We start from the raw sequence: 19,213 nt of genomic DNA, 5'->3' as shown, positions 1-19,213 counted from the left end.
AAAGTCTTTGAAAAGTAATAAATGAGGAACGTGGCTCAAGTGTTAAGATCTGCATCTTCACTCATCTAATTGTAATGGAGCGGATTCCATTCAGCAGATAATCACGTTACACACAAAAACTGGGTATAAAAATACCCTGCAACTGCAGGATTGAGATTAGGGAAGATGTAAGAATTACAGCTGAGGGAAAACAGTAATAAAGCAATATCTGTCATTTTTCCAAATTGGGAAGGGTCAGCGCTTCTGGGTCATGCAGGCAGCGAGGGCAAGAGTTTCCCACCTCAGCCAGGGAGAATGAAAAGTAGATGTTGTGGCCCTGAAACTCTCTGAAATTACTGTGGGAATTACTGCGCTTCATTTCCCAAAATATATCTATTACCAGAACCCAGCAGTCTCAACCAGGGATACTGGAGGTGCGGGGCAGCCACGGAACTTCACAGCCAAGCAGATGGGACGGGGCAGGAGCTGCCCTTTGGTGACCGGGGCTGGGGGCACGTGGAGCTCCAATTAATGGATCAGGAAATTGAGGGAAGAAAACCCGAGCCCTGAGTTTTGGCTCAGCCTGTGTCCTAACGGCACAGCCAGCCTTCCCCTGCCCCATCTTGCTAACCAGGCTCCGAGCCGGGGCTGCTGGCTGGGGGAGAGGGAAGAGGCAGAGCGGGGAAACAACCCTACGCTGCCTCCTTGCTTGGCTTCCATTCCCCCCCTCCATTTACAGCCTTTACAATTGCATTTGGCTTTCTGAACTAAATCATTAGTCCCCAGTGTAGCTCCTATGCCCTAATTTAACTCCACTGCCTGCGTTCACCCCTGCCTTTCAGCAGCAGTAATTAGGGCCCCGTGCAGGGTGCAGTGCTCCAGACCTACAGCCTGCGAGCAGCCTCCCCGCACCACCGGCGCCTGCGTGGGATGCCCGGACCAGCAGCAGACCTGGGGCAGCCTCAAACGTCTCCGCTCATTACTGAACCACACTGCTGCCTTCGATGCTACGGCACCAGACCTTTATATTTTAATGGCAAAAAAAAGAAAATTCAAAATATAATGAGTGTGCCCTCTTAGGAGACACCTACTCGGTGGGGTTTGATCTGTGAATAAGTCCCTTTCAGACATTTGGGAAGAGAAAATTGTATTTTTACCTCTGAATCTTGTTTCTTTGTTTCCTAATTGGAGATGCCACAGGTTTGAGCATCAGGCAGATACATGAAAGACTTCAGATTTTGATGCCAACCGCTCAGATGTCAAACTGTATTTCTAATTGGGGTCACTGATACAGATCTTTGCCCTTCTTTTGGCTGCTGCCTTTGTGCCGTCTCCTACATTTGTTTGGGCTTTTATTATCTCATGTGATCATTTGCATCTAACTTTGCACAGCAAATGCAAGTCCAGAGCCAGGAAATAAAATCGCAGCTGCCTTGAAACACTTCTACCCACCATCAAAACGCTCCCATGGCCTGAAAACAAGGACTCGAGCAGACCAAAAACCCATAAAACAAATAAAGCAGCACATTGCATTCAGAAAAGCTGTCACAAGTGACTTGGATCCTGTCTGCTACCGTCCACCCTCCAGCAGACTATGGCCAGTGCTTTCGGGGCAGGTTTGCTCTGTGAAAGGGCTGTGACCCATCCTGCAGCCTGGAGGGACGCCTGGCAATGGTCACCCCACAGGGATGCTGCGTGTTGCTGCTTGGGAGGACACCAAAACTATGAGCCCCAGGGCATCTTGCTTCACTGGTGGGTCCTACTGGGCTGCATTTACCTACAGACAAGCTGAGAGGTTTCTTCTCGTTGGCTTCTTACGCCGCCCGCCACATCTCACCCTTGCACGGCTCTCAGCAGACACAAAGCACGAGTTAAATATGTGCAGTGGTTAGTAACTGGTCAGCGCCGTTAGCTTCTGCTGCCAGACTCGAGGAGTGGAATGAAATTAAATTGCACAGATATCAAATAATATCTCTCAGTTTACTGGGTTTCTTCTTATATGGGGTGAAGCGGCCCAGGGCACGTGGAGGAGCCCAGGGACTCGCCTGGATGCTCTCAGCAACGCCACTGGCAGCTTTTGGTCAAGCATTATGGAACCTGTGGAGCATCAGTGAGATCAGCTTGTACTTACTGTGGGAGCTTTTCCCCCCCGGAAAGCATCTTCGAAAATCATAAATAGCAAAGGACTTCACCCGATGAAAATCTTTTCCTGGTTCAGAAGCCGGTTAAACGCACGCAACCAAAATTCCTTCTGTGCCTTCCCAAGTCTGGGGCGGCAGGAGGCCAGACACGAGAGGGCCTGGGGGGCATCTCGCTCCTTGGGGGGCCTGACACCTCCCTCCTGCTTCATCCAAACCCGCTTCTGCTCCAGAGCCAGTGGGACTCGTGGGCACAGATCTCTCATGCGTGATCATAAGGGCTGATTCCCTCGTCTGTCACTGCTGCAGTTTGGTACCACTCCTCCTATAGCTCTGTACGTAAATTTTTATGCCTTTGATCTAAATTATATGAAGCATTAAAACATGTCAAACCTCTTGGTTTCAAGCACTGGTGACATGAAGGATTTTACTGATCAACCAAAGCATGACAAGGTCTGCCCAGGGGTGCCATCCTGCACTTACTCTTACCTATGAATGCTATTTATCAATAATATACGTAATAAAATAAGTACTTTTAAGAGCAAGGCAACACTTTTTATTTTTATTTAAAAAGGCCTTGATGGCAGGAATATAGTGTAAAAATCATTGGAAAAACTAAAAGGCATTGATACATATTGGAATATACACTTTTTACATAAATTACATTTATTTATTTATTCTTTCATTTGAGGTTCTTATTCGGTATTGAGGTCTAATAGTTAATAGGTCCTGGGATCTGGACGTTTAGACCACCATAGTCTAACATGTACATGTTCATGGGCCATTGCTGAAAGAGAGGGAGAGAAAAAGAAGGCAAAAGTCTCTGTTAGGACACAACACAAAACCATGCATACATCAAATCTCTGACATGTTCCGACACGGGCTGTTGATCCCACTTTCCAAATAAGAGAAAAGAACCAACCCCAAACCAAAATAGCACTGGCAAACCTGACAAAAACAACCTTCTAAGTTTATATTTCTCTTGCACTTTTTTTTTAATTATTATATTTTAAAAGCATTTTGTATCATTCACAACCAAAGCCAAGCCCTAAGGGAGAGCAGTTGGATGCACCTCCCTGTTTTGTTTCCTATTTTTGCAATTTCACTGCACGCTGGAGCTCTGCATCACTCCTGGGACGGAGCTGGAGCTGAAGCAGCATCCCCGGCGCAGTTCAGATCACAGGGAACCGCCGGGTGCTGCCACCAGCACCAGTGTTTTAACCTGGATGGGCTGAGGGATCTGCTCGAGCCTGTCTCATGTGCGGCTCCCGCTAATGCTGAACATCCCCCTGAGGGGCGGAGGGCGCCTCACTCTGCTGACCCCTCCAGACAAACTCGTCAGGAAAAGGCAGCCCCACAGCTGTCCCCTCCTTCGCCAAACCTGCTTGTGCCATTTTATGTCACACTTTATAGTGTTTGTCAGGCGGAGGGAGGTGGTGATGATTCAAGGAGAGCAGCATCCTGAAGCAGAAAGATAGGTAGGCAGTAACCCCCCTAATATTTGGAAGGCTTTACCACAAGTGAGATCTGATTTGTTGATGATGTAGACTCCATATTGGAAGAAGAGGAAGAGGAAGATGAGGAAGAGGAAGATACCGAGTTCCCTTCGGAGATCCTCTTCCGCTTCCGTTTGGGAATGCTGGTGTCTTTCTCTGCAGGGAGAGAGGGAAGGCATGAGGCGTCCAAGCCCTGTGAGTGGTCCCTAAATGCAGGGACCCACCCTGCTGCTCCAACCGTGCCTCCCGCTGAACATCCCCCCACGGTGATCCGCTGTGCCACTGCTGGTGACATGGGCTTGGCCTCCCTGACCTGATACAGAGCTGCCAGCGTTCCTCAGGCACCAGCAAAGAAAATCCCCCAAATAAATGAACCTCAAACTCCAGAACTTACAGAGCCTGATATCCTACAGACCTGAGTCTGTGCTGGATGCTTTGGGGCTGTGAAGGTGCCAGCTGTGATGACAGTATGTCCATATATATATATATATATATCTATCTATCTATCTATCCGCATATATGATATACCCATATATATCTGCATATATGAAGTTTCTCATGCATCTCTTTTTACGTGAGGTTTCAGGCATGCTCTTACATGCCCGATCTCTCCTCTACCTAGCCACCTATTTTCATAAAACTAAAAGGTTCCTAATTATCTCTGGGGCTGCTAATTCTGACACATTTGATTAAAACTGGCTGAGATTTATTGGGGAGGATGGGACAGAGAGAGAAATGCATTTGCAGTGATCACAGAAACCTATTTCCTTAGAAGCAAAACTGCTAAATGATGGCTCAAATTAAGGGCTTTAACCAGCGAATAAATTGCTCACGGTGAGTAAATTGCTAATGGGAAAGGGATAATCATATCCTCCAGAATACACTGAAAGTTTGAGTCTAACAGCCCAGTCTTTCCTCAGCTCACAGAAGTGCAGACATCTAAGAGGATGGTTTGTTCCTGAACAGATGCTGAGCTCAAGGTTTTTTTCTCCAGGTAGGATCTTCTTCCCAACCTTCCCTGGGGATGCAGGAGGTCTGAATGACCCTCTGTCCCCATCCATTTTGCCCATGTATTCTCTCTGCCACAGGGCAGGGAAAGCCAGTTATTTCTTAGCCCTCTGCTTACCTGTTTGTTTGGCCTCAGTGCAGATTTCAGCAAACGGCCTGTGTGAGAGACAAGGGAGTGAGAGCAGGCAGTCGCTGTCATTTCTCCCTTACGTGCCTGTTCTGCTGGGACACAGCCCAGGCCCCCACCCCGAGCTGTCTCCTCCGACACCCCTCTGCATGGGGATGGGACACGGAGCCTCCCCACCGCTCCTCAGAGGGAAGCAACCCGAAATATCTCAGCTGGGTCTCTGAGCTGTTTGGTTATCTGCCCCTGTGCCATGCTCCTTCCCAGCACCATCATCACAAACTCTGCAAAGAAGAGGGGATAAACCACCCCTGCCTACGCTTTGCTGTGCCCAGCCATGGCTGAGCATGTCCCTGTGGCACAGGACAGCAGATGCTGGGGATGGAGTGGGTCCTCCGTGGGTATGCGGTGGTATGACCCAGCTCCAGTGGCCTCGCAGTGACTTACCCCCTCACGGCTGGAGAAGGAAGGGTAACGCTTATCTCCAGCCGTGAGGGGGAGAAGGAAGGGCAACACTTAATGAACAGAAAGTTGCAGAGCTGGGGGAACTTACTGGAGCTGGTTTATAATCACCATCCGGATGCTCTCCCGTGCCTTCAGGATCTTCTCCAGCCGATGGATGTCGTAGGTATTGGGGTTTCTGAAAGGGATGTCATCTGGCAGCCCGGTAACCTCCACGGCGTCAGGACTGTCCCTGATGAGTTTATAGGGCACCATGACAGGCCGGTTCAAGCCCAGAGCCTCTCCTGTAACAGCAGAGCAGAGGACAAAGCACTGGCTTTACCCCACAGGGCTCTGCATCCAGCCAACAAAGGACCAAGAGCCCTGGGAGGACTTTGGGAAGTCACAGCTGCTGTGATGCCTGATCTTTGCTGCAGCCACATCACACCCAGCCATTTCACATCTGCCTGCTCAATGTATTGCCTGCTCTGTTAGTCTGCATTTAGGATCCTGCCAGACTCTCAGGTGAGGGCTGTTTTACAGGACCAGCACTTGCACACCTGCCTCTCCTCTGTGCAGAGCACACCCATCGTCACTCTCGCACCAGCCCACGGCTGGGCCAGCAGCAGCAGTGTGGGGGACAGCCCAGGAGAGGGGAAAAATGGGGTAAATGTGCCTGTCTTCTCTTGCCTCCTGCTGTCAGCAGGTTTGGATGTCACTGGGGTGGAGATCACATCCATCACTCATCATCACACATCGCTCCTGACCATTTTTTGAATCACTTTATCCCTTTAGCCTTCACTATATTCTGTGGCATTGAAATACCACAATTTAATTTCTTGCTGTATTAAAAATCTGTGTGACTTAAACTTGCTGCTCACCCCTCTAGGTACCCCTTTAGTTCCTGTACAGCATGGAGCAGTGAACATCCCCCCCTCCTGCGCTGGTCCCAGTTGTAAGAGCCTCCTCTCACCTCAGGTCTCTGCAGCCCGCAGACCTGAAGGTGTGAGCTGCCCCTCAGCCACATTTCTGGCTTTTCTTGCAGGGAGTTTGTCCCTGGAGCCCTTCTGGCACCTTGTGTTTCATAAACAGTGCCAGGACCATGGGAATGCAGGGATCTGCTGTGGGCTCAGCCCTGCCATGGGGCGAGTGCTGCTGAGCTGGGGTGGATGGGGATGCTCAGAGCATGGGCACCAGCCTCCCTGGGGAGCTGCACCCGCATGCTGGCACCTCCAACAGGGAAAACCCACCCCCAAAGCAGCACACAGCTGCGAGCAGCACCCCAAAATAAAAAGGACTTGTGGGGAGGGCGAGCAGCCTTGACAAGGGAAGACTTGAGAAAGGAGAATGATATTCCTCACTGCTTTGTTATCATTTTGGCTGTTTTCCTTCAGGCAGTTATTCTGGGGAGGGAGGCAAGCCACCGCACTGCAGCGGCGGGTGCCACCGACCCGCCGTGGCCCGGCTGCACAGCCCCGGGGAGTCGCAGGTTGAGAAGCAACTGCTCAGTACTTACTCAAGCTGCACCCAAACGGTGGCGAGGGGACAGCCAAGACAGTGACCCTGCTCCGGGCTGTGCACCCTGTGGCTGGCTCCTCCACCCCCCCCAGCTGGCTGCTATTCCTGCTGAGCCTTTCCCCAAGGACGGGTGGAAGGAGGGGTTTGCGAGGCAGCACAAGGAGCCTGCAAACGACATTTTCAAATCTCCTTCAATCTCCTGACCTCCTTTTCCACCACGGCTCCAGCACGCTTTTCCCCAGCCGTGCCCCATGTCGGGCTGCAGCTCCAGCCTTGCTCCCAGCCTGGCAGGCAGAGCAGGCAGGGGCTGCCTGCCAGCAGGCTGGCGCAGGGCAGGCACACTCAGCACACACATCGTGGCTCACGCCGGCTCAGAACACGTTAAAAATGCATCAAAGGCTGACAGCAGACTGAACAAATCCTGCTCCTTGGCTGCGTTTTTCCATCCTCCCTCCCCTCGCCAAGGATGAGCTGTCAACAAGAAGGTCACGGTCCCACCTGCCGGGAGCGAGACACTGGAAACATCCCTGGGGACAGGCTGTAACGTGAAGCAGTGGGACGAAACCTGTGCTGCAGCAGGCTGCCGTGCGCTTGGCCTATAAATAGAGGCCTTCAGTCGAATTAATTTTAACTATGGCTGCTGTCAGCAAAAACAAACTTGCTTGGCGATGCGTGCAGATGGGAGACTCACCGTATTTTTCATTGAAAAGCTCTTTCACTTGCTCTCGGAGAATCACCTTCTCTCCGAGCCTGTTGGCATCATCCTCATCTGCAAAGCAAAAAAGGACAGGGAATAACATACCCTGTTTCTTTCTGAGCCCCTGGAAACTCCACCCCACTGTTCACAACACACAACCGTGTCTCTGTCCCTCTGCTCCAGCGCAGCGTGGGGACACCTCAGAGGTGGCTGCTCTGCGGCTGCACCTTGCGTCACCTTTTAGAACTGTGCAAAGTGGCTATAAAATGCTGCCAAATCTGCATTTGCCACGCGCTGCCACGGCTGAGAGCATTTTACATCCACTTTGCGGTGCTGTAAAGGACTGCAAAATATGCAAAGCAACAGAGACTCAGGCCCTCAGTGCCACGAATGCTCCCACAAGTGATATCAAGGAATGAGATAGCGCTTTTATAGCCGGGCTCCTAAGTACAGTATTGTTTTATAATATGCCATATAATCAGCTTGGCTTTACTAGCTTTTTAAATTATCCTCATCGTGCCAAACAGCTTCCCCTCCGTTCTCTCATTTCAAACAACGTGTCTATGTCAGTAGATTTTCCCCCCAACTATTCAGCATCCTCAGGGGGCTCCAGAAAAAACGACTGGGGTCAGTACTGGGCCCCTTTGATGCTTTTTCACCCTGCAGGTATAAAGCACCAACTGAATGAACCTTATCTGCCTCTCGCCAGGGTCACCCCCCCAGCCCTGAGCCAGCTGGGGAGTGCAGTGCAGGGCCAGCTCGGGGGTGGAGGGGCCCTCCCAGAGAGCAGGTATCACCACCATGAGCCTCACTGCTCCCAAGGCAGGCATTTTCACCCTGGCTAGCACACCACGGGGTGGAAATCCAGGACGGTTATTTAAAACATCAAAGTGAGTGCTGCAAACCGCAGCATGAGGGACTTGAGCATCCTCTACCCCTGGTCTGCAGCTATTTAATTTGAATTTGAGCAATCGTATGATTTTGATTCTGATTTTGAGCAATCACATGATTATGATTTTGGCTTTAGGCAAACACATGGCTTGCAGTTTTGTTTTAAACACTAGCTGAAAACCTAACACCAGTCCCTGCCTCCCTACATGGGGTCTCAGAGCCCAGTGCTCGGCGCCCCAGCAGAAATCACACGCCTCAGCCACCCTGCTGATGAGGGTCCCCAAGCAAGCTAGCACCCTTAAATCTCCACACCCTGCTACTGCAGGGTACAGCCTCAAAAAAGCCTCCCATTCCCCTGGAAAACAATAGTTTTGTCTGGATATAACTAGGGAAAAAAAAAAGGGAGAAGTTTCTGTGAAGGAACCTTGGGGCCAAGCCCTGCTCAAATCCAGAAATGGCAACAAAGCAGCTTGAAAGGGATGGAGCAAAAATATATATAAAATAGAAGAAAATCAAATAAATGCTGCCAAGGAGCTCTGATTTCAAGAACCAAGACCTTGCCTTGCAGTGCTGCGCCCAAGGCCATGGCAGGCTTGTGAGGGCAAACCCTGCGGGCTCCCTCTGCGACTTCCTTGTCACTGATGCTCAGTTTCTGGGCTGTATATACACACCCATATGGATGTGTAGATGGTAGCAGACAAAGAAACACCAAAATTAAGTGTTCTCACTCATTTAATTCTCTGGGACTGAAAAACACAGCAGCTCTTTCCTTTCCGCTCATGCCCTGAGCGACCTGAGTGAAGAAACAAGATCCCATGGGGGTTTTTTCCCACCTTGTGGTGGGCAGGACTCCCAAATTCCCATCCAAGGACACAAACAAATGCCATGAAAAACCTGGAACTGAGCATGCATAACAGAGAAGCCAGAGAGGAGGCTCTGGCCAGCGGCGCTGCTTCCTGGGGACCTGCCCCTCCGTCCCCAAGCGGCTCCGGGCAGGAGGGACCTCCATCTACTTGTGACTTTAGACATTCTGGTTTGGGAAATAATTGACTCAAGGAAGCCATCGGCACTCTTGGGATGTGCAGAGTCCTTCCCATAAAGCAGGTTTATGCATGCTGTGCTATCAAATTTTTATTTCTTTAATTTAAAGAAAGTAGCCAGTTGATTGACTTTTTTCTTTCCAATCCTCCTTGCCTGAAGTGAGGAGCCCCACTCTCTCCACAGGCACTTACATACAAGTGGTCACATTGTTAAAGCACCATTTTCTCTTTTCCAGTAGGACTTGTCAGAGCTTGACATTTCTTTTAGAAAAGCCAAGTCATATTCAGTAGTTATTAAAAACAGGGTTTAGCTGTCTGCTTTTGAACAGCAGGATTCCAAACAGCACCTATTCTTCTAGTGACTTTAAAAAAACACAACAAAACCAAATCCAAGGTATCCCATGGATAAATAATGGTCCTGTACGGGTTTTCAATGCCACATGCAGAGCCCAGATCTCAGGGGTGAAGCCATGGCACGGCCAGGCAGGGTACCAGGCAGAGCCTGCCTCCTCCCCATGCTGCTGCCAGCATCCTGGGGTGCTGCTCCAGGTGATGCACGTCCTCCACCCAGCCACCTCGCTTGGAGTTACAACCTCCTGCTATCCCAACACCTGGCATGAAGCCCAGTTCATCAGGGAAACAGCCACTGCCCAACACATCCCACCAGGCAAGTGGCTCAGGTCCCTTCTTCAGGCAATCCCAGTTGTGTGAAAGAAACACCCAGCCAGGGTAGGCTGTTTACAGCGGTCAGGATGTGGCCCTGGATCTTGAGAGGATAAATACACACCTCTTCCCCCTTCCAGCTTTAGTGGGTGCAATTCAATTACACTCCTGTGTAAACCCAGAATAAATCCACTGACTTTACTGAGGCTATTCCACAGTAACTCAGGTTTAAATACAGTTCAAATTAGCTCAACATATGCATGTTTTCAGAGCAGAGCTATAAACTTGCAGGAGCAGGCAATTAACATCTAGACATGCAGCCAGAATCCCAGCTGATGGGACTAAGCCTGGATCTGCCAGAGATATGCTGTGCCCTGCCATAGATACAGGCAGATGGGCTCTTCTTTACTTCTGTAAATTAGTATATATATTAAATCCCCAGAGCCTACATGACTACACACCAACCCTGGCCCAAAGGATGTGTTAAAGCAAAACAAAAAAACCCCAACCCACATCTGTGCAAGCTCTCCTTGTGAATGGCAAGTGGATTTTTTAACAAATTAATTGCTCAGACACGTGGATGAGCTGAGGATCATGTGGCAGGTTGGTCTGTCTGGCACAGAACCGGCACCAGTACCCAGGGACTGTAGCAATGGTGCTTAGAAATGCAGAGAGAATTCATAACAATGATAAAATACTGTTAAACACATCCTGCATCATTCAGTTCTTGGTATCACAGGGAAACAGAGCAGAGAGGAAAAAGAAATACCTGAAATTTGGGAGTTTAAGACATTTTCATTCCCATATTAAAACGCAAGTGCATTTCTTGTCTGCTACCATCTACGATGCATCAACTGAGCTACGTACCATTCAAGGCAGCGTAGGCTTTTTCCAATGATGTTATCCGTCTAGGGGCTACAGCGCAAGTTAAAAGAAGACAAAAAAAAAAAAAAAAAAAGAGAGAAAGAAAAAGAGAGCCATGAGTGCTGCAGCTTGGTTTCTTGGTCACAAACAAAGCAAAACCCAGGATGACACTGTCCCTAGCAGCTTAAAATTCCTCTGGTCCTGAGGCCCCTTGGCACAGAGATGGTTTCGGTAGCTAAATAACTGCCTGGTGCGCACAGCAGGGACCCATTTTGGGATGTGCTTGAGCCTGTGAGCATCTCCTGAGCTACACTGCACTCCTGAGCAGCTCCAGGTCCACACGTGCCAGGGATACGTAGCTGAATGGCAGCATTTATGGCATGTGCCAAAGCAGCAGCAGTTGTGCTGCAGGGCTGCACCGGTGCTGGAGGAGAAAAAAATATCTGAGGTTAAAGCAGATGAAAAGCAAACAGGGAAATTGTGTCAGTTCTACAGCAATGGGGGAAAATGGGAAAAAAAGGGATCCCTAAGGAGAGGCTGGTGCTCGCCATTGACTCCAAAGTGACGAGTGATATCAAAAAGAAATGAATTTCCTGGGGAAAAGCAGCAGGGATAGGGCTAGGGCCAGGATTTGCATGGTGGGCAAAAGGGGGAATGAAGCAGCCACGGGGAGAGCCAGCGGGGAGGACGGGGGCTGCAGGCTGTGGCATGAGGAAAGCTCTTACTGCCGAATGGCAGCACGCAGGCAGGAGCAAACTGGAGGGGATGAGGGGAGAGAGCAGAGGTGTCCGAATTTGCGGAGCAGAGGTACAAGCAATCTGCAGTAGCTCAAAACATGCATCAAACATTTCAAGCAGGCTCAGGAAAGCAGCCACTGCAGCACACAGAAGACAAGAGCTCTGCTCATGCCTCCATGTGCAGGGAGAGTGCTTCAGTTCAGTTCAGTGGCACCAAAGGAACAGAAAAACATGGGGTTTTGCACAGGGCAGCTGCAGGCACCGGCATTGCGGTGCAGCCCGTGGTGAGCCGGGGTGCTGGGCTGGACCCTGCACTGCTGGTGCTGCAGGCAGACAAATCCTGGCCTGTATGCAGCAGAACCCAGCCAGAAAATAAGTGATGCTGCCCGTCACCTGGTCCCCCAAATTGCTGGGTGACACCCTGCCTGTGTGGGCACCCAGTGGGCACCACCTGCCATGCACAATGTTGAGGCAAATATGCATTGCAAAGGGGAAGAGATGGGTCATGCCAGCACTGGGAAAGACAAACTAAAGTCCAGGCCAAGAGGGAATGAGTTCCTGGTGTAGCTCCTGTCAAGGAGGTATGCAGGCAGAAGCATGGGCAGGAGCGCAGGCAGACTGCAGGCAGGCAGGCAGCAAGAAAGAAAAGCATACAACAGCATCTTTCCAATATGACCAGAACTGCTTTAGGAAGGGCAGTGTGGCATTTCATTTGGTTGGCAGCAGCTCAAACGCATTTGCAGCACTTCAGGTGAAGATTTCAAGGTGCCGTTATGAGATCATGCTGATTAAGAAAGATAATTAAAATTTCTTGTCCTGGTAACCCACATGTGCTGCTCAGCCTTAACGATGGGAGGTATCCCACCAGGCTCACAGCCACTGCTGCGAGGCACGGAGCACATCCCTAAGTGCCAGACCACAGCCAGGACGGAGCAGCACCCATCTCGCTGTGTGATGAGCACCCTGAAAAACCGGGGCTTGGGGTTTCTGAAGGACGTGGCAGGATATGAGTCTGGGAGGGGGGGGGGAGAGGGAGACAAGAGCAAAGCAAACACAAGGGCTGGGATGAGCCGGGTGATGGTGCTGCCTTCTTGTCAGTGCGAGGATGCCACACACACAGGTGAAAGGGAAAAGGAGACAAAAAATTGGCAAAGAAAAAGTTGACTGGAATTGTGGAGATGCTTAGAAACAGGCTTTGAAGCTCCACAGCTATTCACAGTACCTGCTTGAATTTTCACCTTCAGACTAGAAACACTGAACACTAAAAAATAATTCACCCTGGATAACAGGAAGGTGGATCAGAAGGAGAAATAACCTGTCTGCTCCTTCAAGGGTTAAACATCAAGGCTGAGGGGGAGAAGGGAGAGGGGCATGGACCTCAATAAGCAACCTGTGATGGAGCAAGATGTGCTCAGCTCCCATCACCTCAGCTCCCATCACCGCTCCATCAAGCACTTCCCTCTTTTCTTTTTTTTTTCTTACTAGGAGTTTCCAATGCGAGGCACATCTCATCAAAGTCTTGAGGAGGACTGTGCTCTTGTGATTAGAAAAAATATATATAAAAAGGATGCTTGGATGTGTGGTTTTTTTAATTAAAGAACACTGCCTGCCCTACTTTATTAATTGGAGTATGGGAAATAATCTATCAGGGTGGTAGGGAGTTTGGGGAATAGGACAGATGGAGCTGGTGTACATTTTCAATCAAAGCACATAAAAATTAACATACAGAAAGATTTTGTGTGTGTGTGTGTGTGTGTGCACGCTAGATTACTTATGCTTGATTTTTTTTTTTTTTCCAAAGGCTCAAATTAAGCCTGTTTTGTATCTCTGTGCCTCGGGAAAGAAGAAAGGATAAGTGCCATGTTTATAGCACTGGAGCTTCACCCCTGCTCATTCACTTCTGTTTTAATGCTGAAAGACCATTCTGCTTTCAAAAAAGGGGTTTCATAGAGCAGAGACCAGTGGTAGGGAGAAAAGAAACTGGAAATCAAAAGGAAAATCTCAGGACGCCAGGAAAATTGTGCTCCTGGGTTGAAGCCCCACTGGGACCCACGCGGGTTAAGTGCTGGCAGAGGCACCGGTGACCTCAGGGCCATCATCCCACCTTTGAAAGGCTGAAAATCCACACTGCAGAAGGGAGTCGCAGCCAGTGACCTCATTCGGGCATTGGGGAGCACCACTGACTTTCTTTTTCCAAAAAGCAGCCTCAATCCACCCCCTTCCCCAAAACAACCTTCTGCAAACAACATCCCTGCAGGCACAACCCCCACTGGGACCCATTAGGGGCGAGACACCATCTCGACAGAGAAATTACAGATTATCTCGAGAAAAAAGAGTGTGTGGCACTCAGATTATATTGAAGTCCTTTTATCTGTTTCTGTGCACTTAAAAAATGGGTGTCCCCAAAAGAAAGAGATAAGGAGGCCGGTCCTCTGCAGTCCTGCAGTTGTCTGGGATGCTCTTTGCAATGCAGGAAGTGCACAGCTTGTTTAAAGTAAATTAAACCCTGTAATTTAACCTAAAGGCAACTAAAATCAACCCAAAGTGATTTTTCTTTTTTTTTTTTTTTTTTAAATTATGTTAAATTTCCCCTTTTCCTTAGTCTGTGTACTTTTCAAGTAATTTTTGGCCAAAATGATCCACAAAACCTGTCATTTCCCTTATATTTACACAGTCATCTCCTGGACTTTCCAGCTTTTAGATGCCTTTGCAATGTCATCCTGCTTGGAAGTAACTATTGTTTTCATTTTAATGCTCCTCTGCGATATAAAAGTGATTTTCACTGATTTTAACACCAAGCACGCACTTCTGCTGCAGCTCTTCATTTTACGTAGCAGGACTTTACTACACAAGATTGAGGTAAAAAGAACACTCGTAAATTTAAATTTTTAATGATCTATGGCTACTTGGAAATCATTAATTTTGTTAAGACAGATGAAAAGTGATTAAAGCCAAGGCAGTGAATGTACCATTGTGTTGCCACCATCCACTTTGGTGTAATGGGGTGGAAAAGCAGACGAGAGGTTAATTGCTGTCAATGGGGATTTTTGGGGGGCAAAAGACAAACAGCTTTTTTCTTGAGGAGATGTTCTGGTGCTAGTCTGACTACTAGAAAATAATTGTAAATCCTGGAATTGTCTACAAAGATTTAGCAAATATATGAAATAGTGTACAACAAATTGAGATGTCAAATAAGAAAAACCCCTCACCTGCGACTGTTCTTATTTAAAACCCCCAAGGGAGGAGAGGGCGTGAAGCCCTGAGCCTGGCAGGGATGCTGCGACCTCCTCCCAAGCCCACTTGGGTACAACAATACACAGAATAAAATATGTCTTTAGGTTTGTGCTAGCATGGGCCAGCCCATGGTGGGAGCGTTCAGCTGGAGGAGGAAAAAAAATGTTGTGCATCGAAAAGAAAATCAATTTCCTCTACATCTCTATTTATCAGGCTGCGTTTTCCAGCCAGCTGGCAGGTTGAAGTATTTGCCTTCTGATGTGCTCCTTTGTTAATGGTGTGATTTGTGTCAGATCAGCGTCTCTTAACGTAATTATACCGATTACAGCGGAGGAACGGGAAGACAAGATGTGGCTGGAGGAGAGGATAGGATACATCCTTGTCTCACTCTGGCATTATAGCCGTGTAATTCCATGGAAAACCAGAGTTATGCAAAACTTGCATTTCAGTGAGGGCTCATTTAAGGCGCAGCTGATGCGAGCTGGCACCTTGCTCCTTAGGACCAACAGACAGGATGTCTAAGGCCAAGGTCCATAAAGGGCTCAGGGACCTCCCCATCGCCTTGGCTGGGCCATACACAGGGATGCAGAGGCTCGACACAGGGACCGTGCCCTGGACTGAATTTCTCAGGCAGCTCGCTTTTTGTTAGAGCCCTCCCAGGCGTCTAACACCTTTTTACTGTTCCAAATAAGGGCATATAAATGTTTTCCTCTCTGTCATATTTGTCTTCCCTAAATTGTGCCATCCCCGTGGAGGCTGGCCAAGCAAATGGGAAGCCATCAATAAAGATGACAACGTTTTTTGCACCCATCTGTGTTCTTCCAACAGTTGTAATTACATACATTTAAAACTGAGACAGGTTTTTAGCCACATTTCTGATGGCAGCTCTCTTTTCTGGGCAGCCTAGAAGCGAGATTCAGAGCTACCACAGTGATGCACAGGGAAGGACGTGGCTCCAGGACAGTGATCTCTGCAGCTGGGTCTGGAGCACACCCCAGACACCCTGTCCTCCCTTCTCCCACGTCTCCCCTGGCATATCCACATGCACCATGCCCATAAGCCAGAGAGGGCTTTCACTGCCACACTGCTGCAGCCCGATGCAGACCCTGTGGTTCATCACCCCCTTCCCACAACCCTCCCTCGCTACTGAACCCGCCAGCTCATTGCAACACTTATTTATTTTAAGAAAATGCTTAAGAAAACATGTGCTTTCTTAAATACAGAACACAGCTCCCTGCCCTAGATTAGCTCTTGAAAAATACTGTCACTTCAAGGCAACAGCAGCAGTACCGGTGGGTGATGCTGAGGCCAGCTGTCTTGGTCAGGGGAACTTCAGCAAATGCACTAAACAACACAAAACCGAAGTGGGAAGCCCAGGGAAGTGAGGTCAGGGGCAACCTTCCTCTAGCTGCTAAAATAATTGCTTGCCATCCACAGCTTACAGCTCCCTGACCACCACTGAACACTTGGCCAATGCATTGCTTAGGCAAAAAGGCATCATCTCTTACCGGGTTTGGGGATGAGTCCTTGAAAAGGCCTGTGAAAAACAAGGAAAAAAGGAGCTTTAAAATGAAATGCCACTGGGAAGCCAACACGCCTGGACTGAGCCCCGGGAGGACTGGGGTTATAGCTTGTCCTTCACATGCTGTGCCACGACTCGCATGGGACCGGCAGCAGCTCGGTGGGGACAGGGTCCTTGCAGTCCCCCCATTGGTAAGAAGACAGGCAGCGTAGCCCAGTGAGACAGTGACAGAGCCATTCTTGAAACCATTTTTATCCCTGTCTCACCTGACAGTGATACACTGATAAAGTCCTTTTCCCCCGCCACTCGTGTCCATCCCCTCTGGCTGCAAAACCCACAGGACCTGCCGTGAACGGCCAGTGCCCAGCGCCTCCCCAAGCACTGTGGGACCCTGAGTGCTGCCTGGCACCAACAATAATCCAAGCAGCGTTTCTCCTATCTCAAGCCTCCTAGAAAGTGGCCTGGGATTTCTCTGCCTGTGCATCCATCACACTGAGCACCGTTTTCTCCTGCCAGTGCCTCACCACTACCTCCCTGGGTAGCAGACAGGATGAAAGAGCAGGAGTCTCTATTGTATGATCCTCTCTTTTCTGTCCAAGTGTTAGCTGCTGAGTAACTGCAGTCTTGGGGGCTGGAGGCATTTCCAGTATTTCCAGTCCTGCCCCAGTGGGGCTGGCAGAGCTGGGAGTGCATTTAGGTCGGTGCCCTCCTCTCCCCCTCCTGCTCAACAGGGTGGCTGACACCTCTTGCCACATACCTCGTCACGGTGAACTTGATTTTATCGGCGACGGCCAATATCCTCTCCAGGTTCTGTGAGCCAAAGGTACACGGCTTCCTGAAAGGGATCCCAGGGGGCAGCCCCTCTATAATCACCGACCCCGGATTGCTCTTGATCCGTTTGTATGGCACTTGCACGGGGTATTTAATCCCCAAGGCCTCACCTGGGAGAGAAGCGAGTGGTAAGCGAGCAGTAAGCACATGGGATGCCAGGGATGCCATTTCTACTGTGGCTCTGGCTCCATCCCAGCCCTGCCAAAGCACAGTGTGGCATGAGCAGGCTGCTCGAGGCACCACGTCAAGTGTTAGGTCGAGGATCAACATTTTCAGGCTGTCTCAACAATGGGAGTGAAGTGGTCCTGAGGCAGCCATGCACACACAGCAGAGCTGGTGGGGCCGAGGAGAGGCACCGTCCTGTACAATGATGCCGTGCAGTGGGAAGGATGGAAAGCCACTGCTCTTTGCTTTGGGACATTATTTGGAGATAACTCCATAGGCATGTTCCCTCTCTGAGGTCTGGCTGCAAGACTGAGGCTCCACATTTCTGTGCAAGTAATTGCTCTTGCAGATACCTGGGAACCTGCACAAGTCTTACCCCTGACTAGGAAATGAAGATAAAAGCATTTCCCTGTCTTGTTTGATAAAGAACAGATGCTGGGGCAGGCAGGTCATGGAGTGCCCTGCAGAGCCTGGGTAGGTGCCCTGGGGATAGGGGCAGCATCTACTCATCCCCCAGTGCTCCTGCGAGTGCTTGCTACCTCCCCTCCTTAGTCCCTTCCCAACCTCCCACCACCTCCTGCACTCCCACAGCTCCGCAATTCTCTGCTAATGAATTTACCATCATTGTTCTGCACAGAGCTGGGGTTAAAAGGAAAAAAAAACCAACCATGAAAACATGGCTGGGAAAGGGAGGCAGCTGGAAGGGCAGGCAGCAGGAAGGAAGGGCTGCGGCACACTCCCCATCATGGGCTCCCCTGTCCTGTGTGGGAGCTGCTGAGGCAGCAAGTGCCTGCAGCAAAGAACACCAATTCCCAGACCCACCACTCCCTGCCCAGCTCCCAGCTGCTCAAGGGGAAGGTGAGAGAATGCACCTGGCGAGGAGGAAACGGGAGGAGAAACAAAGGGTAGGGAGCAAAAAATTAGGAGGGAATAAAGGGGGAATAAAACCAACTCCCCCCTGGTTTCTCACCATATTTCTTATTGAACAGGTCCTGGACTTGTTCCCGCAGCGTGTTAGCGATGTCTATTCTGGAAAGTCTGGCATCATAATTTTCTGTAAAATAAAGAAACAATTATGGACTTCTGCTGGTAAATTAAAAGGCACTCTGTGACTTTTAAGTAATGCCATTTTCTAATTATAGGAAAGTCCTTATCTTGCAATTAGCTAATCTCTGGAGTGGGCCATTCAAAGTCCTTAAAAATAATCTAAACAGAAATATGGGTTTTTTTCCCCCGCCTGTTTGCTAAGAATAAAGGCCGCATGAAATCGAAGATTCAGTTGCGATAATTACCGGCGTTAAAATAAAACGCACTCCAAAGCCTCTCTGTAAAGCCAAAGCCTTTGAAAAGTCTCTGTACCCTCTCTGCAAACCCTTGCAGGCCCCCACAGCCTGAGGAAAAGGGGTGCTCGAGCAGGGAAACACCTGCCCCCCCAGCCCATGGGCATCTCACCATCACTCCTTCCCCCAAACCACGCCAGCTGCCAGCGCGTGGCGGGCTGGAGTGATGTTCATACAAACATCACCACCCAGGTGAAAAAAAGCCCCAGAAAAGGCAAACCCCGAGGCTCGGAAGACTTAATTATGCATCTCACAAGGTCAGACAGTGAGATAAGCAAAGCCAGTTAATTAGGCCACCATCCAGAGGACTTTGAGCCTCTTCCTTGGACCCATGGGACTGCTGCCACGGCTACACGCCTTGTCTTCTGGTTGCCTGTCCTTCCCTCCTCTCACGCCACCTCCTCCTCCCATCCTTGCCTTGCCCCGCTCCTCTGCCAACCCACTGAGCCCTGACACCCTACAGCTGTTCCCTTCCACATCTGCTCTACACACCCTCCGCAAGAGGCCAGGGACTCCGCCTCGACC

General features: G+C 49.7%; 1 protein-coding gene across 5 annotated transcripts in view; it reads right to left on the bottom strand.

Annotated features, from left to right (window-relative positions):
- Nucleotides 1-2,650: 2,650 nt before the first annotated feature.
- The window catches only part of GTF2IRD1 (GTF2I repeat domain containing 1), a 44,842-nt gene continuing 28,279 nt past the window's right edge, over nucleotides 2,651-19,213 (bottom strand). For 2 of the 5 annotated variants that reach the window (XM_026861442.1, XM_026861443.1), the window contains exons 19-27: nucleotides 18,319-18,402; nucleotides 17,110-17,293; nucleotides 16,339-16,367; nucleotides 10,863-10,910; nucleotides 7,396-7,473; nucleotides 5,299-5,491; nucleotides 4,740-4,777; nucleotides 3,633-3,769; nucleotides 2,651-2,904 (exon numbers count right to left, since the gene is read on the bottom strand). In XM_026861442.1, coding sequence (XP_026717243.1) covers nucleotides 2,830-2,904; nucleotides 3,633-3,769; nucleotides 4,740-4,777; nucleotides 5,299-5,491; nucleotides 7,396-7,473; nucleotides 10,863-10,910; nucleotides 16,339-16,367; nucleotides 17,110-17,293; nucleotides 18,319-18,402 — 866 coding nt within the window. In that variant the 3' untranslated portion in view covers nucleotides 2,651-2,829. Of the gene's footprint in view, nucleotides 2,905-3,632; nucleotides 3,770-4,739; nucleotides 4,778-5,298; nucleotides 5,492-7,395; nucleotides 7,474-10,862; nucleotides 10,911-11,116; nucleotides 13,133-16,338; nucleotides 16,368-17,109; nucleotides 17,294-18,318; nucleotides 18,403-19,213 lie in introns of those variants that run through there. The other 3 variants (XM_026861445.1, XM_026861444.1, XM_026861446.1) reach the window with 3 other exon arrangements.

Source organism: Athene cunicularia, assembly GCF_003259725.1.
Source record: "Athene cunicularia isolate RWA chromosome 19 unlocalized genomic scaffold, athCun1 chr19_part1, whole genome shotgun sequence".
Classification (NCBI taxonomy): Eukaryota; Metazoa; Chordata; class Aves; order Strigiformes; family Strigidae; genus Athene; species Athene cunicularia.
Note: the sequence above shows the minus strand (reverse complement) of the source record. Positions and strands in the feature narration are given on the sequence as shown.